Source organism: Vulpes lagopus, chromosome 6 (genome assembly GCF_018345385.1).
Source record: "Vulpes lagopus strain Blue_001 chromosome 6, ASM1834538v1, whole genome shotgun sequence".
Taxonomy (NCBI): Eukaryota; Metazoa; Chordata; class Mammalia; order Carnivora; family Canidae; genus Vulpes; species Vulpes lagopus.
This window is the reverse complement of record NC_054829.1, coordinates 86,001,648-86,026,564: the sequence shown is the minus strand read 5'-3', so window position 1 is coordinate 86,026,564 and position 24,917 is coordinate 86,001,648. Positions and strand designations below refer to the sequence as shown.

The window sequence follows — 24,917 nt, the reverse complement described above, 5'->3', positions numbered from 1 at the left end:
TAGTTTGATACTAAAACAACATTTGAATAATTTCAACCCAATTGCAAAATGGTACACTTTAAAATAGACACTGCGTCTTAATATAATGCACATACATGTCATTTCCTTGTTTTAAGGGAGGTGCAGGATTTACCGGTTTGTCTAGACTTGCTGAAACTGTCTCATTATTCTCTGTAATAATTGGGGATGGTGATGCCGTTCTTCTCAGTGCAAGTGGAATCTTGTTATATGAAGTAAGTTTTGCCAACAATTTTCCTATATGTGAACAGCCAAGAGACCTTGTTTAGCCACATCCTCCATTTTTGCTACACTGGGATTTCATGGCAGTAAAACAAAAGGTATGACTTCCACTGTACTCACACATGTTCACTGTGTGCTTTTACAGCTTTGTGGGTATTTCTAACAGTTGTCAGAGCACCATCTTCAAGCATCACGGGCTTGAACATTTGTGAAGGGTAGAAGCAGAAACCTATGTAATCAAGAATATAGTATCAGTCTGATAGAAGTCTCACATTTGCTTCCCACACTCATGAATCTTACGTTTCTGCTGTATGTGCCAAAGCAATTCAGTGAGAAAATGCAATGCAGCTTGTCCAGGAGTTCCAGACTAAAGCGATGTAATGTGGAATTTCTTTCAGGACTTAGTAATATGAAGAGCCAAGTAATATAGCATTATCAAAGGCTAAGATTTTGGAAAAGCTTCCTGTACACCCTCTTCGTGGATAGAGGTTTGAGAGCTGGGGCAAACTGCTTTTCTCCCTTTATCTGTTCTCTAGTTAGGAAGAAGTCTTTGCTCCAAGTAAGCATTCTTAATAGGATAAAACTTCATATAGAATAAAACATATGTGAGAACTGCTAAGAAAAGTTTGAAGAGAAAAATTGAAGTGGAAGTATTTGCTTTGTCATATGTGAAAACACACTATGAAAACTCTGTAATTAAAAGTCTGATATTTGCTTAGAAAAAACATTTTGAAAAGCAAGAAAAGAAAAAAACATTTTGAATACATTTGGACATTTAACATATAATGACTTTGGCACTTCAATTTAGTGGAAAATTATTTATTCAGTGAATAGTATTGACATACTTGCCCCTCAATATAGAAGACAATAGATTAGTCTCAGACCTTCTACCATATAAAATATAAATATCAGATGAGCTAAAAATATAAAAATAAAATTTCAACCTATAAAAAAGTAAGAAGTGGGGGCAATATTCAAATACCCTCAGGATAGGAGGAAATCTTTAACAAGACAAGAAACTCAGAAGCCATTTTAAAAGTTAACAGATTTGAGTATCTCAGTGTTAATTATTTATTATGGCCAAAGCCATCAGTGTAGTAAAAAATATACAATAAGTTTGACAAAGCTATTTGTATTGTACATGATAATACATACTCTAATTTTAAAAGAGCTCCTATAAGTAGAGAAGAAAAAGACAAACAAGGCTGTTTACAGAGGACATCCAAGAGGTCAGTAATATGAAAGAAAGCACAAACTCATAGAGAGTCAGGTATATAACAGAATAACAGATAATTTTTAAATATTTTCATGAGAATTAAAAGGGATTGATCATATCCAATGTGGGCAAGATTCTGAAATGTAACAATCTTTTTGGAAAATAATTTGGTGGTGTCTATTAAAATAAAAAACAGACCTCTGATATAGCAATTCCACTTTGAGGAATCTGTTCTACAGGAATAAAAGAATTATTTCAAGTAAAATACAAATAGGAATGCTGATCATAACTTTGTTTATAGAGGAAAAGCATTCAAAGCAATTTATTCATCATTAATGAAGTGATTAAAGAAATTAAGGCATATTTAGATTATGGTGTACTCTGCATTCTTTAAGCAAAAGAGTTTTTGCTATATGTATTGTCTGGAAGGGATGTCTATGATTAAGTGGAGAAAAATAGTAATCAAGCTGCAGAGTAAGGTGTATTGTGTGATTGCTTAAAAAGAAAAAGATAAAAAGAAAAAACAAAGAAAAAGCCCCTATTCATTGAATAGCAGCTATAAAATAGGACTGTGTAAAAGAAAAGCTTAAATAAAAAACTAAAAAGAAATTAGAAGGACTAATTAAATAAGAGGAGAGAGGAATATGCAATCACCTGTGAATTATCTAAGTATGGATTTCTTTTTTCATTTTTCATTTTTAAAAAATTTTAAGAGATTTTATTTGAGAGAGAAAACACAAGCAGGAGGGGAAAGGCGGAGGGAGAGGGAGAAGCAGACTCCTGCTGAGCAGGGAGCCTGACTCAGGGCTTCATCCCAGGACTCTAAGATCATGACCTGAGCCTGAGCGGAATGTAATCGCTTAACCGACTGAGCTACCCTGGTGCCCTCTAAATCTGGATTTCTGGAAATCAGCTAAGTATTTGCTCCTTAAAATGCTGCTCACGTTTGTACTTGGAAAAGCATGATTTTAGTTATTTAGTAGAAAATCTCTGTTTTTCTGATTACTGTTGAGATGTTTGCCATTACAGTTCAGTGCAAAGGGGTCATTTCACTAAGATTTTTAAGGGTCACTTGCAGATACATGACATAGGAAGGAGGCAGAAGAGAACATTGTCCTAGCACCAGTGTATTGACACATTGGTTCATTCTTTGACTCCTAACGTTTATTCAGAAATTATTTAATGAACTCCTCTAATGTGCCATAGCATGAGACTGCCAGGTCCTGGGGATGGTGAAGTCAGTAAGATCTTCGCCCTCAAGCAACTCACAGTTGGCCAGTCTGCCACACATCAATAAGTAAACAAGCACTTATGTAGGGTAAGTGCGGAAATAAAATAATTCCGTAGGATTTAAAAAGGACACAAACTTTTTCAAAGTCCCGCCCTGAGACTGGGGTCAGCCGATTCGACACAGCACTAGCAAGGGGAAAAGCTGTTCCCGCCAAGACACCAAAGGTAAAGGGCGGGGGAGTAGGACTAGCCTCCTGATATAGGTATGAGGTAATGCCAATAAAAATGTCTCAAGGGCAATGCCAGCTGTGCCCCAAGGATAAAACCTTCTAAGTGTAGAGAGGTACACAGCAGCCCTGAGGAAGGAAGAGCCCAAGGCCAGCCAAGTTTGGGTAGAAAAATGCTTTCGATACCTCTGTGCCAGCTTATGCATCATACTATATTTATAGCAAAGCCCCTCAATATAAAATATGATAGAAAAAACCTAAATAGTCAGAATGGTAGAAGTGCTATACAGTCTCCCATACAGATGGAGGGGACACTTATTTATTTTTTATTGTGGGAAATTTCAAATATATATAAAAGTGGAAAGAATAGTGAATTCCTTTGGTCTGATACATCTCAGCAGTTATCGACATATGAATCCATCTCATTTCATTTCTTTTATTTTTTTTAAAGATTTTATTTATTTATTCATGAGAGACAGAGAGATAGAGAGAGAGAGAGAGAGAGAGAGAGGGGCAGAGACACAGGCAAAGGGAGAAGCAGGCTCCATGCAGGGAGCCTGATGTGGGACTCGATCCCAGGACCCCAGGATCACGCCCTAGGCTGTAGGCAGGCGCTAAACCACTGGGCCACCCAGGAATCCCCATTTCATTTCATTTCTATCCCCCACTCACCCAATGGAATTTTTTGAGGCAATCTCCAGACATTATTCTGCCCATAAATATTTTAATATTTGTCTTTGATAGATTGCAAAATACGGCCATTCTCACATGCACCTTCCTTTGCAATGTGATAAGGCTGGTTCTCCCAACCAGTTGGGGCACCTGTTCCCCATCCCTTGAATCTGGGCTGGTCTGGTGACTCACTTTGGCCAATAGAATGACACAGAAGTGATGTCCTATGGTTACCAAACAGAGGCTTCAACAGACTTTATAGTTTGTGCTTCTACTCTCCTGGAACTTCTGCCAAAACTGCCAGGTAACAAGCTATATTAAATATACGTCTAATAACCTTGAGCACATGTCTTTTCATAGTTTTGACAGTACACCTTTGGAACTCTCATAATCTATGGCATTGTTGGGTTAGAGGGTAATTGCCTGTGTCATTTTGCTATACATTGCCAAACTGTCTCAGGGGGTGTGCTGTTTGGCATTTTCATCAGCAATGAATGACAGTGCAGAGGAGTATTTTTTTTATTTAAATATTTAAATTCAATTTGCCAACATATAGTATAACACTCAGTGCTCATCCCATCAAGTGCCCTCCTTAGTGCCTGTCACCCAGTTACCCCATCCCTCTACCCTCCTCCCCTTCTGCAACCCTTTGTTTCCAAGAGTAAGGAGTCTCTGGAGGAATATTTTTAATACCATTGATGAAAAATGGTTGCTATTTCACCAAGAGTATAAACATTCTGTAGAAAATGTCAAAATAATCATAGATTGTTTTGTAGGCAAAGTAATTAGTTGGAAACATCAGAGATCTGTATTATGAGGAAGGACAACAGTGACTTGCAGGCCTAAGGAAGTACTGGAGGACCCTTTTGATCCCTGCAGAAGGCCTGAGCTCTACAGAGGGTCTCCCTCCTCTCCTCCTCTTTAGAGGGCCGGGAGGTGTTTTACTTCTGTCTCTTGGCCATTTGTGCCATGGATGCAGATCGGGCATATACTGTGTGCATGGAAGTCTGCTGTGAGAACTCAAGCAATGATTATCCAAAAGTCTCCAGACTCTCTGGACCTGAAGTTGAGGTGGATAAACTCTTGCTCTACTGGGTTGTGCTATGTGATACTCCATTTGCCTCACCTCATCAAGTAGAGCAGCATTGACAATGTCTAGTAGCTGTTTGTACGTGCTTAGACAGATCGTGTGATTTTCCTCTGCAATTGAACGACAGTTTCTTGGCCTGAAGGATATCTGATTTCCATTTACTTACTTCCCGTAATTTTACTGATTCACTTTTTCAGTGGTTTCGTCACCCAGGTAGGGACAAAGGACAGCCCATGCTTGGGAGTTGGGCACGGAGGTGAGGGAAGAAAGGATGGTTCTGGTGTAGAGGCACAAGAAACGGGGAAGGCTGGATGGTCCTGAATGGATGTCTTGGGTTCTCATCCTTTTTGTTGTTCTGTTGGCATGTAGCCCTCATTTGAGGGCTCTCTTTTCTCAACTTTCATAAAGCATGACCTCCTCGCTCTCCACCTGATCCACTGTTTGCTCTTTCTCTACACGCACTATGGCTCTGCTCCCCACACCCCTGGTCTCTCATTATGTATGCCTTTCCCCCTTGTACTGAAGCGATGCATTTCAACAGGTGACTGAGTCTTGTTCTTCAATTAAGAAATGTCAACACTTAGAAAATAAGGCTTTATATATTTGGAAAAAATAGGAACAACATATAAATTTATGAAGCAACAGCATTTCATAAGATGCAATAGATGTACAGTAATCAAGATACAGAGTCTTTACAGATCATGATCTCAGAGTTGTGAGATCAAGCCAAGCATGGGCTTCTCACTAGACATGGAGTCTGCTTAGAATTCTCTCTGTCCCTCTCCTTCTGCCCCTCCCCCTTCTCTGAAAAAAAGGAGAAAAAAAAAGAAAAAGATACAGTCTTTAAAGGTTCTAAACTGAAGGATTTTTACTCCTCTATATTATGTTCTTGCAAATCCTCAAGACCCATAGTACTATATTTGTTATTCTTTTCACTTGGAGACAATCTCAAACATGACAAAGATAAACAAATGAATTGTCCATCGGAAATTGTTTCAGCTTTGTTCAACAAAGATTAAAACTGTTCTGATTATTCTCATTTGTTTTCCTGGTAAAGCTGTGTGGCTTGGCTCTTGTCAGGCTGTTCGGATTTGGTTTATTGTGCTCCTGCACCTTCATTTCAGTTGCCAAGATGGCCAGATTTGTATGTCTAGTGATGACAGCAGCTCTGGTCCTGAGTTTTCCTTTGCCTCCCCAGCATATTTCTGTAGACGTCCTACTATCATCCCTAACTTAACATGTCCCCTCAGATTGATGCTAAGTGGCCAGTTCTTCTGTTAACCACAGCCCTGTTTTGAAGTCCAGAACTCTTACTTTCTATTGTAACCCATCAGTGTACTTCAATTCTTATTTCCTATTTCTAATCACAGGATTATACCATACCAGATATCAAAGAGAACTTTTAATTGAGTCTAGCATCCCACATCAACTCTTTTTTGCTATGGTTCTGTAACTTCTCTCTCTTGGCTCTGTCTAGCTGGCTCTGAGGATCTGTGCTCTATCTCTTCTCTATCTATGGGAAGCTTGCGCATGTGGTATTTGGATAACCTCTTCTGACATATTTATAACACTCCACACTGGGCAAACGCTTAGCCTTGTGGCAAGTCTGTCCTGTTCCCACCTCCTGGTAGCAAAGTCAGACAAAGACATTATAAGAACAAAAAACTACAGACCAATATTCCTTACGAATATTTATGCAAACTTTTAAAAATGCAAACATTTTCTTAAAAAATTATTGTTTCAGAGTTGGGGAAGGGGCAGAGGGAGAGAATATCCAAGCAGACTGCTGCTGAGTGTGGAGCCTGATATGGGGCTTGATCCCAGCTTGTCCTGTGCTGAAACCAAGAGTCAGATACTCAACTGACTGGGCCACCCAGGCACCCCTAATGCAAACATTTGTAACAGAACACCTTCATACACTGAGGGCAGGAGTGTAAAATGGTGCAGCTGTTTAGAAATAGTATTTCCTCAAAAAGGTAAGCTATGATCCAGCAATTCCACTCTTGGTATACACCTGAGAGAATTGAACTCATATGTCTGCACAAAAAATTATGTGCAAATGCTGATAGCCACATTATTCACAATAGCCAAAAAGTGGAAACACCTCAGATGTCTCTCAGTTAATGGAAGGGCAGCAATAATGCGGTCTATCCACACAGTGGATATTAGTCAATCATAAAAAAGGAATGGTGTACTGATACATGCTCGAATGTGGATGAATTTTGAAAACATTATGCTAAGTGAAAGAAGCCAGACACACAAAAAAGGCCACATATGGTATGATCATATTCATGTGAAATGTCCAGAATGGGAAATCCTATAAAGACAGAAGGTAGATTACTGGTTGCCAGGGGCCAGGGAACAAGAAGAACAAAAGAACAAAAAACTAAGTTAGTTTTTTAGCGAGTTAGTTTTTAGCGAGGAGGTCTAGTTAAAAACCACTTTAATTTTATGGTTTATGAGTTATATCTTAATAGAAAAAACTGTCTAAAGGAAAAAAACCTTTATAGTGCCTAGCAGAATATTAAAGGTAAGTAGGTTCTCAAGTAAATATGAGTTAATGGATGAGCACCAAATATTTCTGGAAAACTTTTTCTAGACCACAAATACTGCCATCATTTGTTGAATAACAAGACAAGAGTGAGCTTCAAGTAACTTACCCCATGTAATCTCTAAGGCGTGTCCTGGGAGTTGGTTTTGGTCAGGACTTAAATTCATCATTTCAAACTCTTCCTCTTTTTTTTTTTTTTTTTTTAAAGTAGGCTCCAAGCCCAATATGGGGCTTGAGCTCAAGACCTTGAGATCAAGAGTTGCACACTCCACTGACTGAGCCAGCCAGGGACCCCTCAAACTCTTCCTCTTAAGCATCATTTTATTTTCACTTTCAGCATCACCATGACAACCTGTTCCACAGTGGCTGCCCTGGGGATGATGCCGCTCTGCCTCTATCTCTACACCTTCTCCTGGAATCTTGAGCAGAATCTCACCATTCCGTATCAGAACATAGGTCTGTATGGGGCTTGTGAAATGGAATTGTAATTATAATGGTGATGATAATGATATTAGCTGTTTTTTTAAAAAGATTTTATTTATTTATTTGAGAGAGTGAGTGAGAGAGAGAGAATGAGCAAGAGGGGGAAGGGGCAGAAGGAGAGGGAGCAGCAGACTCTGCAGTGAGCAGGGAGCCAGACGCGGGACTCGATCCCAGGACCCCAGGATCACAACCTGAGCTGAAGGCAGATGCAACTGACTAAGCCACCCAGGCATCCCAGCTGTTGTTTATTATGTGTGCCCTCTATGTGGGTATTTTAAAAAAAGATTTTATGTATTTATTCATGATAGACACACAGGGAAGAAAGAGAGAGGCAGAGGCACAGGCAGAGGGAGAAGCAGGCTCCATGCAGGGAGCCCGACGTGGGACTCGATCCCAGGTCTCTGGGATCATGCCCTGGGCCAAAGGCAGGTGCTAAACCGCTGAGCCACCCAGGCTGCCCTGTCGGTTTTTAAATAAACTAATTCTCTAACACTTCTATAGATTCTATTACTAGTTCCATTTCCTGGATTTATAGGACGATAGAAGTTAGGTAACTTCACCAAGTTTGTGGAGCTGATCAGCGAAGAACTGGAATCCTGACTCTGGGATCTGATGGCAAAGTCCAAGTTTTTTTTTTTTTTAAAATCCAACATGAATGCTTCCTTCTGATTATTAGAGCGTATCCACATGTCACAACCATACCCATAATTCTTCCATATCTCCTTTCCTGATTGTCACTTCTCATTAAACTGCCCTTTTTCTAGAGATTTCAGTCAACTTAACAGGCTTTGAAGAAAACCTTGGTGAAATGATAAGGTTATTCTCATTTGCTCAGAGTTTTTGTAGAATTGGCAGAAACTGTGATTCTTAAAACTGTCAAGCTGGAGTCTCAAGTAATCACTTGAAAGGCTTTACAACTCACGGCCCGTAGTTAAAAAACGTGAATAGAGTCACGTTCTGCTAATAACTGAAGCCCATTGAATTTGTAAAACCTGAGGGAAAGCTTAGAAATCAGGATTTTATGTGCAACTTTTTCTGATCAGTCAGTTGTTTACATATTCTGTTTTGATAATATATTCTAAAAGGCACTTGTAAACAATTAAAGCCCAACATATGATGAGCAACTCCTTTAACTTTGCAGCCAGTATTGCAGGCATCTGGCCAGATTTGGAAATTGACACATGAAAAGATAGGTGTGTGTGTCCTGTTGGCAAGTGGATCTCTGCTCTCCACTGAGCCTGCCATCAATGCTTTTATTCACTCGTGCTAATTAAAAGGCATTTTTTCCCCACCCACCTTTGGGTTACCTGGCTACATTTGCCGAATGAGAAGTTGCTTTGGTATGTGTAACAGATGTTGTTTTCATATCTGCAATAGGAATTCTTTACTTTGTGAAACAAGTGACCCATTGGCTTCAAATGGGGAAAATAACAGCTGTGGTTGTAGAGGGGTGATCCCATGCAGAGCAACCAAGGGATTTTTACAGACTCCTCCTGTTTTCTAATTTTTACATTTCTGGCTGTCTCTAAAATTCCGTGTCACCGTCAGAGGGATTTTGAGAGAGAAATGACAAAACATGAATAGTGGCATTCAGTAGTAATGTATACCCTTCAAAGACCATCTTCCAAAGATTTTTTCTTTCTTTACATTGGAGGTGGATGCAGATATAAAATGCGGCTTTTACTAAGCCTTTATCTAAAGCCTTTATCTATTTGAAATAGAGATTGTTGAGCACTGGGCAGGCAAGGTGAGAGGGGATACCATCTGATGGATTTTTCTTCTTCTCAGGAATCACCCTTGTGTGCCTGACCATCCCCGTGGCCTTTGGTATCTATGTGAATTACAGGTGGCCTAAGCAATCCAAAATCATTCTCAAGGTAAGCAGCTCCATTAACATGGTAGTTAATGCATCCTTAGACTCAGAGATCGAAAAGACAGAGACAATAACTGGAACAGAAAAGCCAGTCGAATACAGCCCCACACCTAGCAATTTTCCTCAAATGTCCTGCATTTTTGAATCTTTCCTTCATAAATCCTCCGCTCTTGGCAGCCATGCTCTGTCGTTCCCACAGACCCATACACTGAGGCTTATGACACACTGGCAAGTGTGGGACTCTTGCTTTAGTGACAGGAAAGTGAAGGCCTGGGTGTGGCCGGAGAGAACCTAGAGCCCATGTATTCACCAGGCTCTGCACAAGTGCTCTCAAAGTGAGAGTTCTTCGGGTGTGCAAGTGGTGGAACCTCAGTGTTGAAGAGTAGGGGTGGTTTCACGAATAAGTAGGGCTGTTTTTCAGAAGCATTCCCGAGGAAGCTTCTGAGGTTGTCGTTTGTACACATGAATAAGTAAGTGCTGCTGACTAAATGAGAAAGTGTCAGAATGAAATCACAAAGCATACACCGAAAAGCCTGGCCATGGATTGATGGTAACTGGAACCTCCGACCTCCTCTTGACTTTCTGGCATTGTCTTCTGTTGCTGGAGGAACAAGCAGATGTCCATGTTTTAAAACATACCTCTAAAAACATCTAAAAATGTCTTTTAAAAATATAAAAACAGCTTTAAAAATGTCGAGGCATTCTCAACAAAGAGGGCAATATCCTAGGGTGCTCCAGGTTTTTCTGATTACATATCATTTTAGAAGATGTAATAGCATTTATGCTATTTTATGAAGATATTGAAAATGCTTCACTCGCATTTTACGTTTATAAAGAAATAAGCATTTAGGGCTAATTGGAGGTTCAGCAAATACATCTCAGTTCATTTCGGTGTGTGGTCTATGGTTTGGTTCTTGCTGTCTGGCTCCCCCTGACAGGGCGCTGCCACTCCCTGTGCCTGCACAAGTGGATGCTGCTTTTTCACTTTGGCACAAGATAGAACAACTCCCACTATTCTTCCGGTCCAATGAGATTAAGTGGGGAAGGAGGGTGGACAAGCAGACAGATCGGTTGTGCCACAGAGAGCTGGAGGAAGACTTAAGTGTCGTGCATTTGGATTGCTATGACTTGGTGACCATTATTTCAGTAGGAGCGTGGCAGTGTATGGTTATACTTTTACAAGAGGACAGAGTGTGTTCATGGGAACCTCTTACTTTTCAAATACTCTTAATTTCTGATAAAGTACTAGCAAGTACTCTGTTTTGTTAGGATAATTTTGGTATTTCCAGATCCACTATTTGTCCCTTAGTGTCAATGGAGAAATCAGATTAATCTGTATATGACTCTTATTATCTGTAAAGAGCAGATTTAAAACCCCTTTCTTTTGCCTGTGTCATAGCATGCGTGGCAGAGGATATTTAACAATACGCATAAATATTCTAGAGCATGTTAGTAAAAAATTAGGGTAATTTCATCATTTTGATATATTTTCATTTTGTTCTTGGTTCTCTTGTAATGTTAGATCTGATACGCATTCTGAACAAATTGCTCTTGGTGAATTTTTAAACTTCGAAATCCTTTTTTTTTTTTTTGGATAGAAAGACGAAGAGGGATTTTGACAATCAGAACTTCTCTTTGTGTGTTCCAGCAACTTCCCATTAAGCAGGGGCCCAGTCTGTCTTTGTATTTGAGCAGTAAAAATCATCCCAGAGTGCATGTAGGGGTGTTCGAGGCTTATTGCCAGATGTCATTTGTTTCATGAATTTGTCCTATCCATGAAAAACTCCACTACTCAATCCTTCTGGCAAAATCCTCTACTTCAAGTGAAAAAATACTCATCATAAAATAAAGCTTAGATTTGTGTTGAGCCTTACCAATTTCCAGCTTAGCCAGGTCAGTTGATAGGTTTCTTTTCTATAAAATGAGATTGGATTTGGTGGTGAATCCTATCTTTGTTCCCAAACTTCTAGGTTCTCAGCTTTTTAGAGCAGTGATGGACTGTTCCAAATAGAATGAAAAGACCACAATGTTTACATGTACTTATTTTATTCGTTTGCTTTAGATTGGGGCCATTGTTGGTGGGGTCCTCCTTTTGGTGGTCGCAGTTGCTGGTGTGGTGTTGGCAAAAGGATCTTGGAATTCAGACATCACTCTTCTGACCATCAGTTTCATCTTTCCTTTGATTGGCCATGTCGCGGGCTTTCTGCTGGCACTTCTTACCCACCAATCTTGGCAGAGGTACAGTTTAATTATCCGTACACTTTTTTTGAGGAGGATAAAGTAAACACTTGGCCACTGGCAGGCTTTGCTGCCAGGCTGTGTCAGGAGACATTAAGAGTTTTGACTAACAAGGTGGACGGAACAGGACCACTCATCATAAAGAGGGAGGAAAGATTATGGTATTTCTCATGTAAATGAGAACAAAGGCCAGATTGATGGGAAATTGTAATCTGTGAAATTAGGATTGGGGTGTTAACACCATGTGTTGAAATCTGGACACATTTCTCTTCTTATTCTAGTAACTAGATAGGGGTGAGATGGTTTCCTTAAATATAGAGATCATTCTAGGGCATGAGCAAAATTCAAGAGATTAAGCATTTTTCCATGGTTTATGCTAAATTCTATAAAAGTGCTAAGTATAAAGAGGAAGAGGAGAAAGAACAAACTGGAGATATAAAATAGGAATTTATCTGAAATATGATCATTACAAGTTAGGGCATATAATTTATAAATTTGTGAAATATTAAAAATGATAATACTCTGTGTTGTTATGTCTGTGGATGAGATGAGTATTGACATACAATGTTGGAGGGAACATAAATTGGCATAAACTCACTGGAAGGCAATTTAGTCATATCAATAGCCTCATAAATATTTATAGCTGTTCACTCAGTGATTTTACTTCTAGAAATCTGTTCTGAAGCTAGGACTACCAGATAAACACACGAATATTGATGTGCAAGGATGTTAATTGCAGTGTTATTTATAAATATAAAAAAGGCAATTTAAATATCTAACAATAGAGAGATATTTAATTCATGATGTGTCTACGTGATGGAATATGATGCATCAATTTTAATGCTTTTGGAAAATACTTAAAAGATAACTTTAAGAGAAAATAGAAAATGGGATGCATTTTGATTCCCAATTTGTGGAAAAAAGCAAAGGAATTTTATGCATGGAAAAATACTGGAAGAAATACACCATATGCTAAGTGTTTAATTTTGAGTAGTAAGATTAAGGCTAATTTTTAGTTTCTAAATATTTTCTTGCTATATTTCCTGAGTTTTTCAATGAGTATGCACCACTTCTAAAATCAGAAAAGAATTATTGAAGAAAAGTGAACTTGGTAGTTGAACTTCAAAGGTGGAGTTTGAGGAACAAAAAAGCTTAAAAGATAGATTTAAATAAAAGAGAATAGAAAGTAGTATGCATTTGGATTTTTATTTTGTAGAATAAATCTGTTTCTAGTCTACTTGGGAAACATTTAGGATTATCCCAGGTACTGGGTGAGGCTCTGCCTATTGTATGTCATTTACTTTTTTTTTTTTTTTTAAGATTTTATTTATTTATTCATGAGAGACACAGAGAGAGAGCGCAGCAGAGACACAGGCAGAGGGAGAAGCAGACTCCATGAAGGGAGCCCGATGCGGGACTTGATCCGGAGACTCCAGGATCACGCCCTGGGCCAAAGGCAGGCACTAAACCACTGATCCACCCAGGGATTCCCTGTCATTTACTTTTTTACTACAAGCCTGAGAAGTAGTTACTATTAGTAGCCTCAAATCCTTCATAGACATTAAGTAACTTGACCAAGTTCATGGTGAAGTTACGATTTGAACCAGGATTTGTTTATTAGCCAATAATTCGGAATACAGACTATTGAGTGGCTGAAATATAATTGGGTCTTGAGAGAAAGTATTCCTATGGCAAAATGTAGTTAACAATCTTGTTTTTTTCATACCTGATGGCTTGAGAAAGATTGGGATTGAGTATTTCATTTACTTTGTGAATGGTCTAGGTGTGAGGTCCAGCTTGGCAGCTTAATCATATCAAGTAATTAACAGGGGTCTGAAAGGAGTGCGTGGCCTAAAGAAAGCATAGCAAGCAAGAGAGTAAGTAGAAAGAAAATAAGAGCTGCAGAACTTGCGCTGTACCAATTCTTTCATGCCCACATTATATCTCCCCTTGTTACCCCCACATTCCAAACCAGCTTGCATAGAGAGGCTGGTTTATATTGGAAACACCACTTTCCTCTCTTCACTTCCATCTATAGAAATCTGAAGACCCTCTTTAGAAATTGGAGACAGATGAAACTGCTTAACCCAGCCCCCAACGCCCTGCTTTTGTCATCCTTTTACTCCCTCCAGCTTTTTCTTTTTCAAGTGAGCTTTATCTCTTTTTGCAATTAGAAAACCAATAAAATACAGAAACATAGAAAATAGAAAAATTGTGTTCCTAAACTCTTTCACCAAAGAGTTTCTGGCTTATGGCATATGCACTGCCTTCTAGTAGACACAGCTCATACCTGTCCCTGGAACTTTAATTGTTGTCAGTGTCCCATGGTATACGCCTCTCCCACCATCACTGTTTCATTCACTTCTGCTTCTGTGAAGCCTTCTCTAGCCATTTATGCCACTTTTCTGAATTTCTATAGCATCTCCTTGACCCTCAATCATATTTTGTTTTGTGTTGTTACTGGACCTTTTCTGTGTGTATATCATGTCTTTCCATTCAGATTCTTAGGGCAGGGTTCCTAGGGTTCTGTTCCTGAAGTGCCCCTCAGCAGGCCACCTACAGAGAATGCAGACTCAGCAAGTAATTATTAAATGAGTGGCCTGGCCTAAACATTTTTACTGGCTTAAGCTCATAGCTTACATTTTTTGCTATATAGAAGATTAAAATTTAAGAGGAGTCCTTATTGCTAGTACGTAACTCTCGAAAACATTTTTCATTGGTAGGTGCAGGACGATTTCCTTAGAAACTGGAGCTCAGAATATTCAGATGTGTGTCACCATGCTCCAGTTATCTTTCACTGCCAAGCAATTGGTCCAGATGCTTAGCTTCCCATTGGCCTATGGACTCTTCCAGCTGTTGGATGGGTTTCTCATTGTTGCAGGTAAGGAGAGTCCCCACTGGTTAGATTTGATTGCAAATTGTCAACTCAATTTACTATTTTTTCAGTCTGAATATGCGTGTGCTACTCTTCTGATACATTGTTAGCTTGACATTTCTGGGAAAAATAAAGTGTACAAACAAGTTCCTTTGCTTTCATAGCAAATATTAAGAATATGTGAAAATAAGCTTATAGTTATAAACAAATATGCTTCACAAAAACAATGCATTATTAGAATGTGGACTCTAGGACTTGATATGTCTCCATGAGCAATAATTTATCTTCAAAATGACATTTGTTATGTTTCACCAAGAGCCATGAGGTCTTCCAAATGCCAAGTTATTTCACAATGCTTCTGTGACTAAGAATTATGCTGAATGGTTGTGAAATATTTTCCAACTATAAAATATAATACATGCAGATATTGAAATATGTATTTATATACATATATATGGGATATATATTTATCTATACAGCCAAATATTCATCATTTTAGAGTCAGTCATTACGTAGTTTCACAGGTGGCTCAGTCGGTTAAGTGTCTGACTCTTGGTTTTGGCTCAGGGCATGGTCTCATGGGTTGTGAGATCAAGTCCAATGTTGGGCTCTGCACTCAGTGGTTGAGGGGGTGTTCTGCTTAAAGATTCTCTCCTTCTTCTGCCCATCCCCTCACTCTCTCTCCCTCTGTCAAGTAAATCAATCAATCAACTGTTAAAAAAGAGACATCAATATGTGTATACACATATTTTAATCTTGGGCCATTGTAATTTTCACTGTTATCAGGAAACAGGGTCTGAGTTCTATTCAATGATACTGATACAATTGATTACTCATTTAGCAATCAACATAAGAAGTACTTGGGGTTTAATTTTACCACAAAATAAGAGAAATCTTAGAAGAATAAAACTTTCTAGTCTTAGGTCTAAGTTTTAATTCCTTCGCCTTAGTGAAATTGTGAGGGAAGGAACATGCCTGGCTTGTTCCCAACTATCTTCCAGCACTCAGGAGAGCGCCTCATTGCAAGCAAGCACTCCACAGGTGTTGCTGGCTGACTGACTGAATGAATAAATAAATGAGCCACCAGTGGCCTGAATGAATGTATGAATGGGTGAGCTGTCAGTGACCTCAATCACAAATGATCCATTCCAGATAGACATAGCCATTTTGATACATTGAGTTATTTTGCTCCATAGTTTCCTCTTTTTTAAAAAAAATGAGGTATAATTGACATACATTATATTAGTTTCAGGTGTACAATATAATGATTTGTATTTGTATATATTATGAAATGATCACCACGATAAGTCCAGTTAACATCTGCCCCATATGTAGAGGTTTTTTTTTCTTTGTCATGAGAATTTTAAAAATTTACTCTTAGCAACTTTCAGCTGTTTAATACAGTATTATCAACTACAGTCCCCATGCTGTACGTTGCATCCCCATGACTTACGTATTTTATACCTGGAAGTTTGTACCTTTTGATTCCCTTCATTGACTCCCCCATCCTACCCCTTCCAGCACCCACCTCTCTATTCTCTTTCTTCATGAGCTTGGTTTTGGTATATTGTGTTTCCATTTTTGTTTGTCTAAGGTGTTTTATTTCACTTCTGATTTCTTTTTTGACCCATTGGTCAGTAGCATGTTGTTTAGTCTCCACATAGTTGTGAATTTTCCAGTTTTCCTCTTGTAGTTGATTTCTAGTCTCATACCATTGTGGTCAGAAAAGATGCTAGATATGATTTTAACCTTTTCAAATTTGTTAAGGCTTGTTTTGTGGCCTAACATATGATCTATCCTGGAGACTGTTCCGTGAGCTTTTGAGAAGAATATGTCTTCTGTTGCTTTTGGATGGAATATTCTGTATATATCTGTTAAGCCCATGTGGTCTAATGCATCATTCAAGGCCAATATTTCCTTATTGTTTTCTGTCTGGATGTTCTATCCATTGATGTAAGTGGGGTGTCAAAGTCCCTTGTTACTGTATTGCTGATAATTTCTCCCTTTAGGTTTGTTAATATTTGCTTTATATATTTAGGTGTTCCTATGTTGTGTCCATCTATAGTTACAAATGTCATATCCTCTTGTTGGATTTACCACTCTTATCATTAGGTAATGCCCTTGTCTTTCTTTACAGTTTTGTTTTAAAGTCTATTTTGTTTGATATGAGTATAGCTTACCCCAGCGTTCTTTTGGTTTCTACTTGCATAAAACATCTTTTTCTATTCCTTCACTTTCAGTATGTATGTGTCCTTACATCTGAAGTGAGTCTCTTGTGGGTAGTATAGAGATGGGTCTTTTTATTTTATTTTATTATTTATTAATTAAAAAAAAGATTTATTTATTCATAAGAGACACAGAGAGAGAGAGAGAGAGAGAGAGAGAGAGAGAGAGAGGCAGAGACATAGGCAGAGGGAGAAGCAGGCTCCACGCAGGGAGACTGATGTGGGACTCTATCCTGGGACTCCAGGATTACGCCCTGGCCAAAGGCAGGTGCTAACGTGCTTAGCCACCCAGGTGTCCTGAGATGGGTCTTTTTAAATCTATTCAGCCACTCTGTCTTTGATTTGGAGAATTTAGTCCATTTACATTTACAGTAATTATTGATAGGTATGTACTTGCTGACATTGACATTCATTGTTTTCTGGCTCTTTCATAGTTCCTCTCTATTCCTTTCTTCTCTTGTTCTCTTTCACTGTGGTTGGATAACTCTCTTTAGTGGTATTCTTAGATTCCTTTCTCCTCTTTTGTGTATCTACTATAGGTTTCTGGTTGGTGGTTACCATGAGGCTTACACATAACAAATTGTATTTTTAAGTCTATTTTAAGTTGATAGCAACCGAAGTTTGAACACATTCTAAAGCCCTACGTTTTTATCCCCCTCCATGTTTTCTGTTTTTGAGGTCATATTTTACATCTTTTTATTTTGTGTATTTCTTAACTTATTATGGTGGTTATAACTATTTTTTTTTTTTTTTACAACTTTTGCCTTTTAACCTATGGGCTTTGTAAGTGATTAATTCACTACCTTTCTCTATGTTTATCTTTACCAGTGAGATTTATACTTTCATATATTTTCTTGTTACTAGTTAGCACCTTTTCTTTTCAGCTTAAAGAAGTCCCTTTAACATTTCTTGTAAGTGTTGATGAATTCCTTTAGCTTTTGCTTGTCTGGAAAACTCTCTATTTCACCTCCACTTCTGAATGATAACTTTGCTAAGTAGTGTTCCTGGTTGGAAGTTTTTTCTTATCAGCACTTTGAATATATCATACCATTTCTTCTGGCCTGCAGCTTCTGCCTGAAATTCTGCAAATAGGCTTGTGGGGTCTCCCTGTATGCAACAAATTGTTTTTCCTCTTGCCATTTTTATGATTCTCTCCTTGCCTTTAACTATAACACTTTAGTTATAATGTGTCTTGGTAAGGCTCTTTGAGTTTGTCTTATTATGGTTTTTCTTGGACCTGGATGTCTTTTTTTTTTTTTTTTTTTCTGCCTTTCAGTTTGATGCTCTAAAATGAAGAAAGAGTCTCTTCTATATAAACTTCTGGGCCCTTTTCAAAGGGTGCTCCTGGGCTGAGGCCTGGGGCAGGTGAGTCGGTTTGCAGTTTCTCCATTCGGCACACCCCTGTGCTTCTTCTGATCGGTACTCTACCTGTTGGTCTTAAGAGCCAGATGTTTTGGGGGTTCATCTCTCAGATGCCTGTCTAAAAGTTGGGGTGCCTGATCTGGGATATAAGTCCTTTGCTTCTGAGGGTGAAGCTCCATGTTTTGAGTTCCCTCCTGATAGTGGGTGGCCCTGTCTGGGGTGGTACTTACGCTGAGATTTTATCTTGGTCTTTCCTACCCACTTCCATGTGGTTTCCCTCCCCTTTGTTGATGTGATGGGGTGGTTCTGATAGTTTTTTTCCCCCCAGAGGAATTTAGTGTTCTGTGGGAGGAGCTAAGTTTAAGATCTACTTATGTTGCCTTCTTGAACCAGAACCCCTAGTTTCCATCTTTTTGCTTTTCTTTTTCCTCTTCATCTTTGTGTTTACACATATATGATCTAAAGCATACAAAGTCCCAGAGTACATGATGCCACTACATTACAGTCTTTGCTAAAGTGATTTTTCAATACTTGTGTGTTTCAACACCTAGCATACAAGATGTACAAGAAGAGATTGAAGAATGAACACAGAAAAAGGGACACAGGTTGTGCAGAAGGCTGCCATAAAAAGAAATCCAGTTCTCCTAAAGAGACTGGTGCTTTCTTGGAGCTGAATGAAGAAGTTGCCATAACTCCTGGACCATCAGTTGCAGTGGATCTCCACACAGCTCTTGAACCAAGCAGCCACATCACTTCATGTACCTAGTAAGGTTTGCTGGCCTAGCTGGTCTTCATCTTCCTCAGTGGCCAGTAAAGACAGTGCAGAGTTGATGTGTGTATCTCATTGGCAGGGCCTGTGGGAATATTTGAATATTTATATTTTCATGTGGTTTGTGAATTGTTATAGGATCCATTTTTGGGAATCTATTTGGTGGCCTATTCCTGGGAGCTTTTTTTGGGGGGGGTTGCACAATATATTTATTGGCTGCTGTGTGTGTTCTTATCTTCCTTTGCAGTGAAGAGTTACACTTGTTGTCATGTGAAATCTTCCTGGATTAGATATAGCCTCCCACTGCATACAACTTTTATAAAAAAATGTGGCCATTTTTTAAGGGCTTGGAAATCTTTTTTTGCATTATAGATATAATACAAGTGTAGAGGGAATTAATGACCACTTGAGGTTAAAATGTGAATGCCCCGTATTTTCACTTCCTCATGATAGGCTCATGTATAGCCTTCTAATTTTTGTTTATATCATTTTAAGAAACGTTGAGACATTCCATATATACTGTTTCATAAATCACTTAATGACATATTATGGAGAATCTTGACATGTCAGTCTTTGTTGACTACCTCATTCTTTAGAACAATGGCTTCATAAAAGTATTCCATTGCATCGAAGGACTATAATTTATTTAACCATTCCTTATTGGTGGGCATTTAGATAGCTTTGAACTTATTGGTATTACAATGCTGCTACAAATACCTGTACTGTTGTGCAAGTGTTTTTGGAGGATCACTTCCTGTGACTTGAATTGCCAGGCCAACCTCATATTAAAATGTTGGACAGGCTGCTGTCCAGTGATGTATAGCAGTGCGTGAGTGGGGTTGGCTTCCCACAGTTGCACCAGTCTAAAGAATGATCAATTCTGATTTGTAAAAATATCTCATTTAAAATTGCACTTAAAAAATTATGAGTGAAGAGTATTTTTCATGATTACTTGCCTATTCATGTCCTTTGCCTGCCTTTCTATTGTACTTTTTCCTTTTTTATTGATAGATTGTAACCTATTATGGATATGACCCTCTGTCTTGTTTTGTGAAGATTTTTACCTAGTTTTAATCTTTTATCCTTTTTCTGTCTTTTGCCATATAGAAGTTTTATATTTTTTACATATTCAGCTTTATTAGTCTTTTAAAAAATGCTTTTTGACCTTCATATCTGTCAAATATTAGAATATTTATATTTCTGTATTATGAATTGTGATAGCATTTCTTTTTGAGAATATATTTGGTCCCTTTGCGGGAAGTTCTGTTTGGGGGTTTGCATGATGTATTTACTATCTTGCTGTGTGTACTGTCTGGCAGTAGGTAAAACCCATCCCCCTCTATTCTTACATTATTAAAAATATTTCCCATATATTTTTCTATGACTTTTATGGACTAAATATGTAAATGTTTATTCCATTTTGAATTTACGTTTTTGTATAGTGTGTTAAGAATATACTTTTTTTATGGTTAATTAATTGTTCCAACATCATATATTGAATCATTCATCTTTCCTGATTTGAAATGCCACCTTTCTCACACAACTTCTTATATAATGTTTTTGCTGGGACTGTATTTAGTTTCCTTTTGCTCTATTTTTCTGATTTGTAAGTTTTGAAATGTGTGAGAAGGAGTGTTGTCTAAGATTTAGTGCTTTACAATTTTCAATATTCCCAAGAACCTGTGGATTAGTATAGTGATAATGATTATTGGGGCATTTTCATGACAATTAAGAACACCTCTGTGGTGATACAGAAACAGACCCATTAGGTATCATAAGTATATTTATATGGAAAAGAACTATGCAGGCTGTGACATGTTAGTTCTCAACTGCTGCTTTATTTCTTGAGGATTCCCATTTGTCTACCTGATAAATGTGTGTGTGTCAAGAAGCTGGTGTGTCCTGTGTGCAGGCACCTGGGACATGTAGCAGTAACAAGGCAGGAAGAGTTCCTGCTAGCATGGTTCGTAGTCTAGTGGGAATAGATCCCTGCATTGAGCAGTCAGTGGAGTTGGGCATTAACAGAAATTCCCCATTCTAAAATGAGCATTAATATGAATTTTAAAGAATCCATAAAAAATGAATTTCTAAATTGTTTTTCTAAATAGGTACCTAACACAAACTGGTGAAATCCAACGCTCCAATTCTGAAAACACTGAGTATGTGGTTAGTATCTACCACAGTCAGGACAGGTATGGGGACAAGACCACCAAAAGCCATCCTTTAAGACAGTCACAACACAAATCAACATAAGGGTTTGAAAGTAGTCTGGTCAGAAAACTGCCATCTTCAGAAGTGGTTTGTAAATGTGTCACTGAGAAGTTGAAGCAGTCACGTTGTCCTGGAGGCTACACATTTATTAGCATGAGGAATGTAATGGGGGGGGGGGGGCGGGCAAAAAGCTCCAAATGAATAAATTGCATTTTAACTAATTTACATAATCTGGGTTCTGAAAGTTGGCGCGTATATGAAGCCCAGAAGTAGGGCCCGAGAAATAATGTTAAGAAGGAGTTCAGCTCCATGTCTGGAAAAGAGCTGCCAGAGAGCTGAGGCCACATAGCACAGTGGGAAGAACACGGGCTCCTTGCTGTATCCCACGTAAAGAGCCAGGGCGCCTTGGGAGCTCCGGGTGGAAGTTAGGTGGACTTGGAGTTGAATTCAAGCTTTGCTCTGTGGGCAGCACTGGGCAAGTGCTACAGTTCATCGTAGACTACACCCTGGCCTGACCCAGTTTAATAAGTCATAGTTTAGCTTCTAAGCAGCCTTCTGACCTGCCTTTGTACTTTGCCCACCGCACGGGACCCCACATGAATGACTACTCATTCCACAGGACAGAGTGAACCTAAAAAGTTGGTAAAATAGCTTATTAGTAAGTGTCCCGAGTTTGCTTAGCGTGACCTCTAGAATACAGTTTGGGGTGAATGGAGAAAATGGATGAAAACCGGTAGTCTTCTTCATGAAGCTTGAAGACTACTTTTTTTTTTTTAATTTTTTTTTAATTTTTATTTATTTATGATAGTCACAGAGAGAGAAAGAGAGAGAGGCAGAGACACAGGCAGAGGGAGAAGCAGGCTCCATGCACCGGGAGCCCGACGTGGGATTCGATCCCGGGTCTCCAGGATCGCGCCCTGGGCCAAAGGCAGGCGCCAAACCGCTGCGCCACCCAGGGATCCCGAAGACTACTTATAAACACTTCCTGTCTGTGAATTCTCAACAGTTAAAAATTCAGATGTTTCTGGGGTCAGGAAGATCTTAAAAGATTGACAGTGTTTGCTACTAAGGAATGGCAGAGCTGAAAAGACACATGCTGCTTGCTTGCTTGCTGCTACCCTGTATCTACTGTTTCTAAGATTTTGTTCAGGACAGCAGTATGACTAGCTAAAAATAGCTTTCCTGAAAGTAGAGATGTCTATGTGACACAGTTCTTGCTAATAAGATAGAAATCTGCTGAGTGATTTCTGGAAAATTTCATTTTCTTGCCCTAGGCACTGATTGATCCTTTCTCCTTGTCAATCCTATTTCCTTCCTGGAATGTGGATTTAGTAGCTGGAGCTGAAGCAGCCATTTTCAGACAGTGAAGGCAAGGCCAGGATAATTCTGTATCTGCTGACATTCTTGAACTATAGACTCAACTCCAGCAACTGCATACTTTTGAACCTGCTTTCTTAGCGAAAGAAATGTCCAATTTGTAGATGGCCATTTGGTTAGTTTTTGGCAACTTGTCAAATGCAATTCCAAATTATTATATTACATTTGCTTTGGCTTTAAAACATCATGCAGGTTAGGGACACCTGGGTGGCTCAGGGTTGAGCGTCTGCCTTTGGCTCAGGGTGTGATCCTGGAGACCCGGGATCGAGTCCCACGTCTGGCTCCCTGCGTGGAGCCTGCTTCTCCCTCTGCCTGTCTCTGCCTCGCTCTCTCTCTGTGCCTCTCATGAATAAATAAATAAAATCTTAAAAAAATATTATGCAGGCTAATGTATAATTTGTTACATTTATCTCCACCATAACAAAGTCCCTTGAATATTTCTGAATTACATAAAATGGGATCACGTTCTTTCACTGCCAAGGTGTCTATCACCAGAGGATAACTTTGGTGAGCTGTTCTTTTAATTTCTTGGATATATCCATTTAAATTCTAGTTATTTTATTTATTTATTCATGAGAGAGAGAGAGAGGCAGAGACACAGGCAGAGGGAGAAGCAGGCTCTATGCAGGGAGCCTGACGCGGGACTTGATCCCGGGACTCCAGGACCAGGCCCTGGGCCGAAGGCAGGTGCTAAACCACTGAGCCACCCAGGGATCCCCAAATTCTAGTTATTTTAAAAGCAAGAGATCTAGCACGCTATCTGAAACCACAGATGTGAACACTTGATTTTTTTTCTCAACTATTTTTCTCCTTTAAACATAATTCAGAAATATTTTTTTTTTTTAAAAAGATTTTATTTATTCATGAGAGACACACACAGAGAGAGAAATGTAGAGACACAGGCAGAAGGAGAAGCAGGCTTCCTGCAAGGAGCCTAATATGGGACTCGATCCTGGATCCTGGGATCATGCCCTGAGCTGAAGGCAGATGCTCAACCAGCTGAGCCACCCAGGCATCCCTAGAAATATTTTTATTAATGGCATTTACCAAAAGTTTTGATTTGGGGACAAATGCTCTTTCTAAATTTGCAATACTTAGGACTATATTAAGAAACTTTTTTTTTGTTACAACACACTTCAGTTTCTGTAGCACAGTTTTAATGGGGAAAGAGCTGTTCTGGCCACCTTGTTTCCCAGCTTCTTTGCATTCGGGGGCACCTTATGGCCAGTTCTTGCTGATGGAGGGAGTAGCAACGATGTGCTTTGCTTTTAGGCCTGCCCACCTCAGAAAAATCCCCCATGGGTGGTCCTCTATGCTCCTTCCCCTTTCTGGCTAGGGGAATGGAGACAATTCCCAGGATGACCTTGGATGTTGTGTGTTGATTATAGAAACTCCATTAGCCTGGGTTCCTGAAAACTGGAGAGAGAACTAGAACTATCTTGCTGAGCTGTTCCCCTTCTTAGAACTGTTAGATACATGAGAAATAAGCTCCTATTAAGTTTGAGCCATTACATGCTCTGGTGTATATGTCATAGTACTTGGCTATCTAATGTGTGTTAAGAGCCACATTATATTTATCCATTCATTTGCTATTTGAGTGCCTCCATGTGCCACTCTGGCTCTGTGGCCTTGCCATGCGAACACCAAGTGCTTTATGACCAGAGTAGTCCTAGCAAATGTCTCATCCCATTCCATGGTAGTGGAGCCAGGTCCCAGATGAGGGCGGTAACATGTTTGCTATAATGAAGTTTCCATTCAGGGGTTGTAAACTGAAACCACATTTTCTTGCCACAGTTTCCATTTCCTAGCTACATTCTTTCCAGAAAAAGGATCCTTCAGTTTTCCCCTCTCCCATCTCTGTTGACTGCAGATGATAGCTAATCACCTCCAGCTGTACTGGCTCCCAGCGCCCTGCTGGCCTGGTTTCCTGTGCTTGTGACAGGAAAACAAGGACTCCGGATTCCAACGCGCTCAGAGCAGAGGTTTCCAAATATCTTTTAAAGCAATAGAAACCTTTTCTTTCTTTTCAAGTGAAATCTTCAGCTACAATGCAATCTATAAAAGACTGATCTGACTGAAGTAGGAACAGTGGTGGTGATGCTTCTCTTGCTAGATCTGGAGCTACTTCAGATCGAGTGGGCAGTCAAATGTATGGCTGTGGGGCTCGGTGCATTTACTGATATATTGTGCCCTCAAACAACCTCTGATACTGAGGATTGGGTTCCAGCAAATCATTGCACTTGGGTAAGATCAGAAATTCAAACTTACTAGTTCCAAC

General features: G+C 39.2%; 1 protein-coding gene across 1 annotated transcript in view; it reads left to right on the top strand.

Annotated features, from left to right (window-relative positions):
• The window catches only part of SLC10A6 (solute carrier family 10 member 6), a 28,413-nt gene extending 6,954 nt beyond the window's left edge, over positions 1 to 21,459 (top strand). The window contains exons 2-6 of the mRNA XM_041760250.1: positions 7,564 to 7,682; positions 9,498 to 9,586; positions 11,645 to 11,820; positions 14,544 to 14,701; positions 18,834 to 21,459. Of these exons, the coding sequence (XP_041616184.1) occupies positions 7,564 to 7,682; positions 9,498 to 9,586; positions 11,645 to 11,820; positions 14,544 to 14,701; positions 18,834 to 19,048 (757 nt within the window). The 3' untranslated portion in view covers positions 19,049 to 21,459. The remainder of the gene's footprint in view (positions 1 to 7,563; positions 7,683 to 9,497; positions 9,587 to 11,644; positions 11,821 to 14,543; positions 14,702 to 18,833) is intronic.
• Positions 21,460 to 24,917: the final 3,458 nt, after the last annotated feature.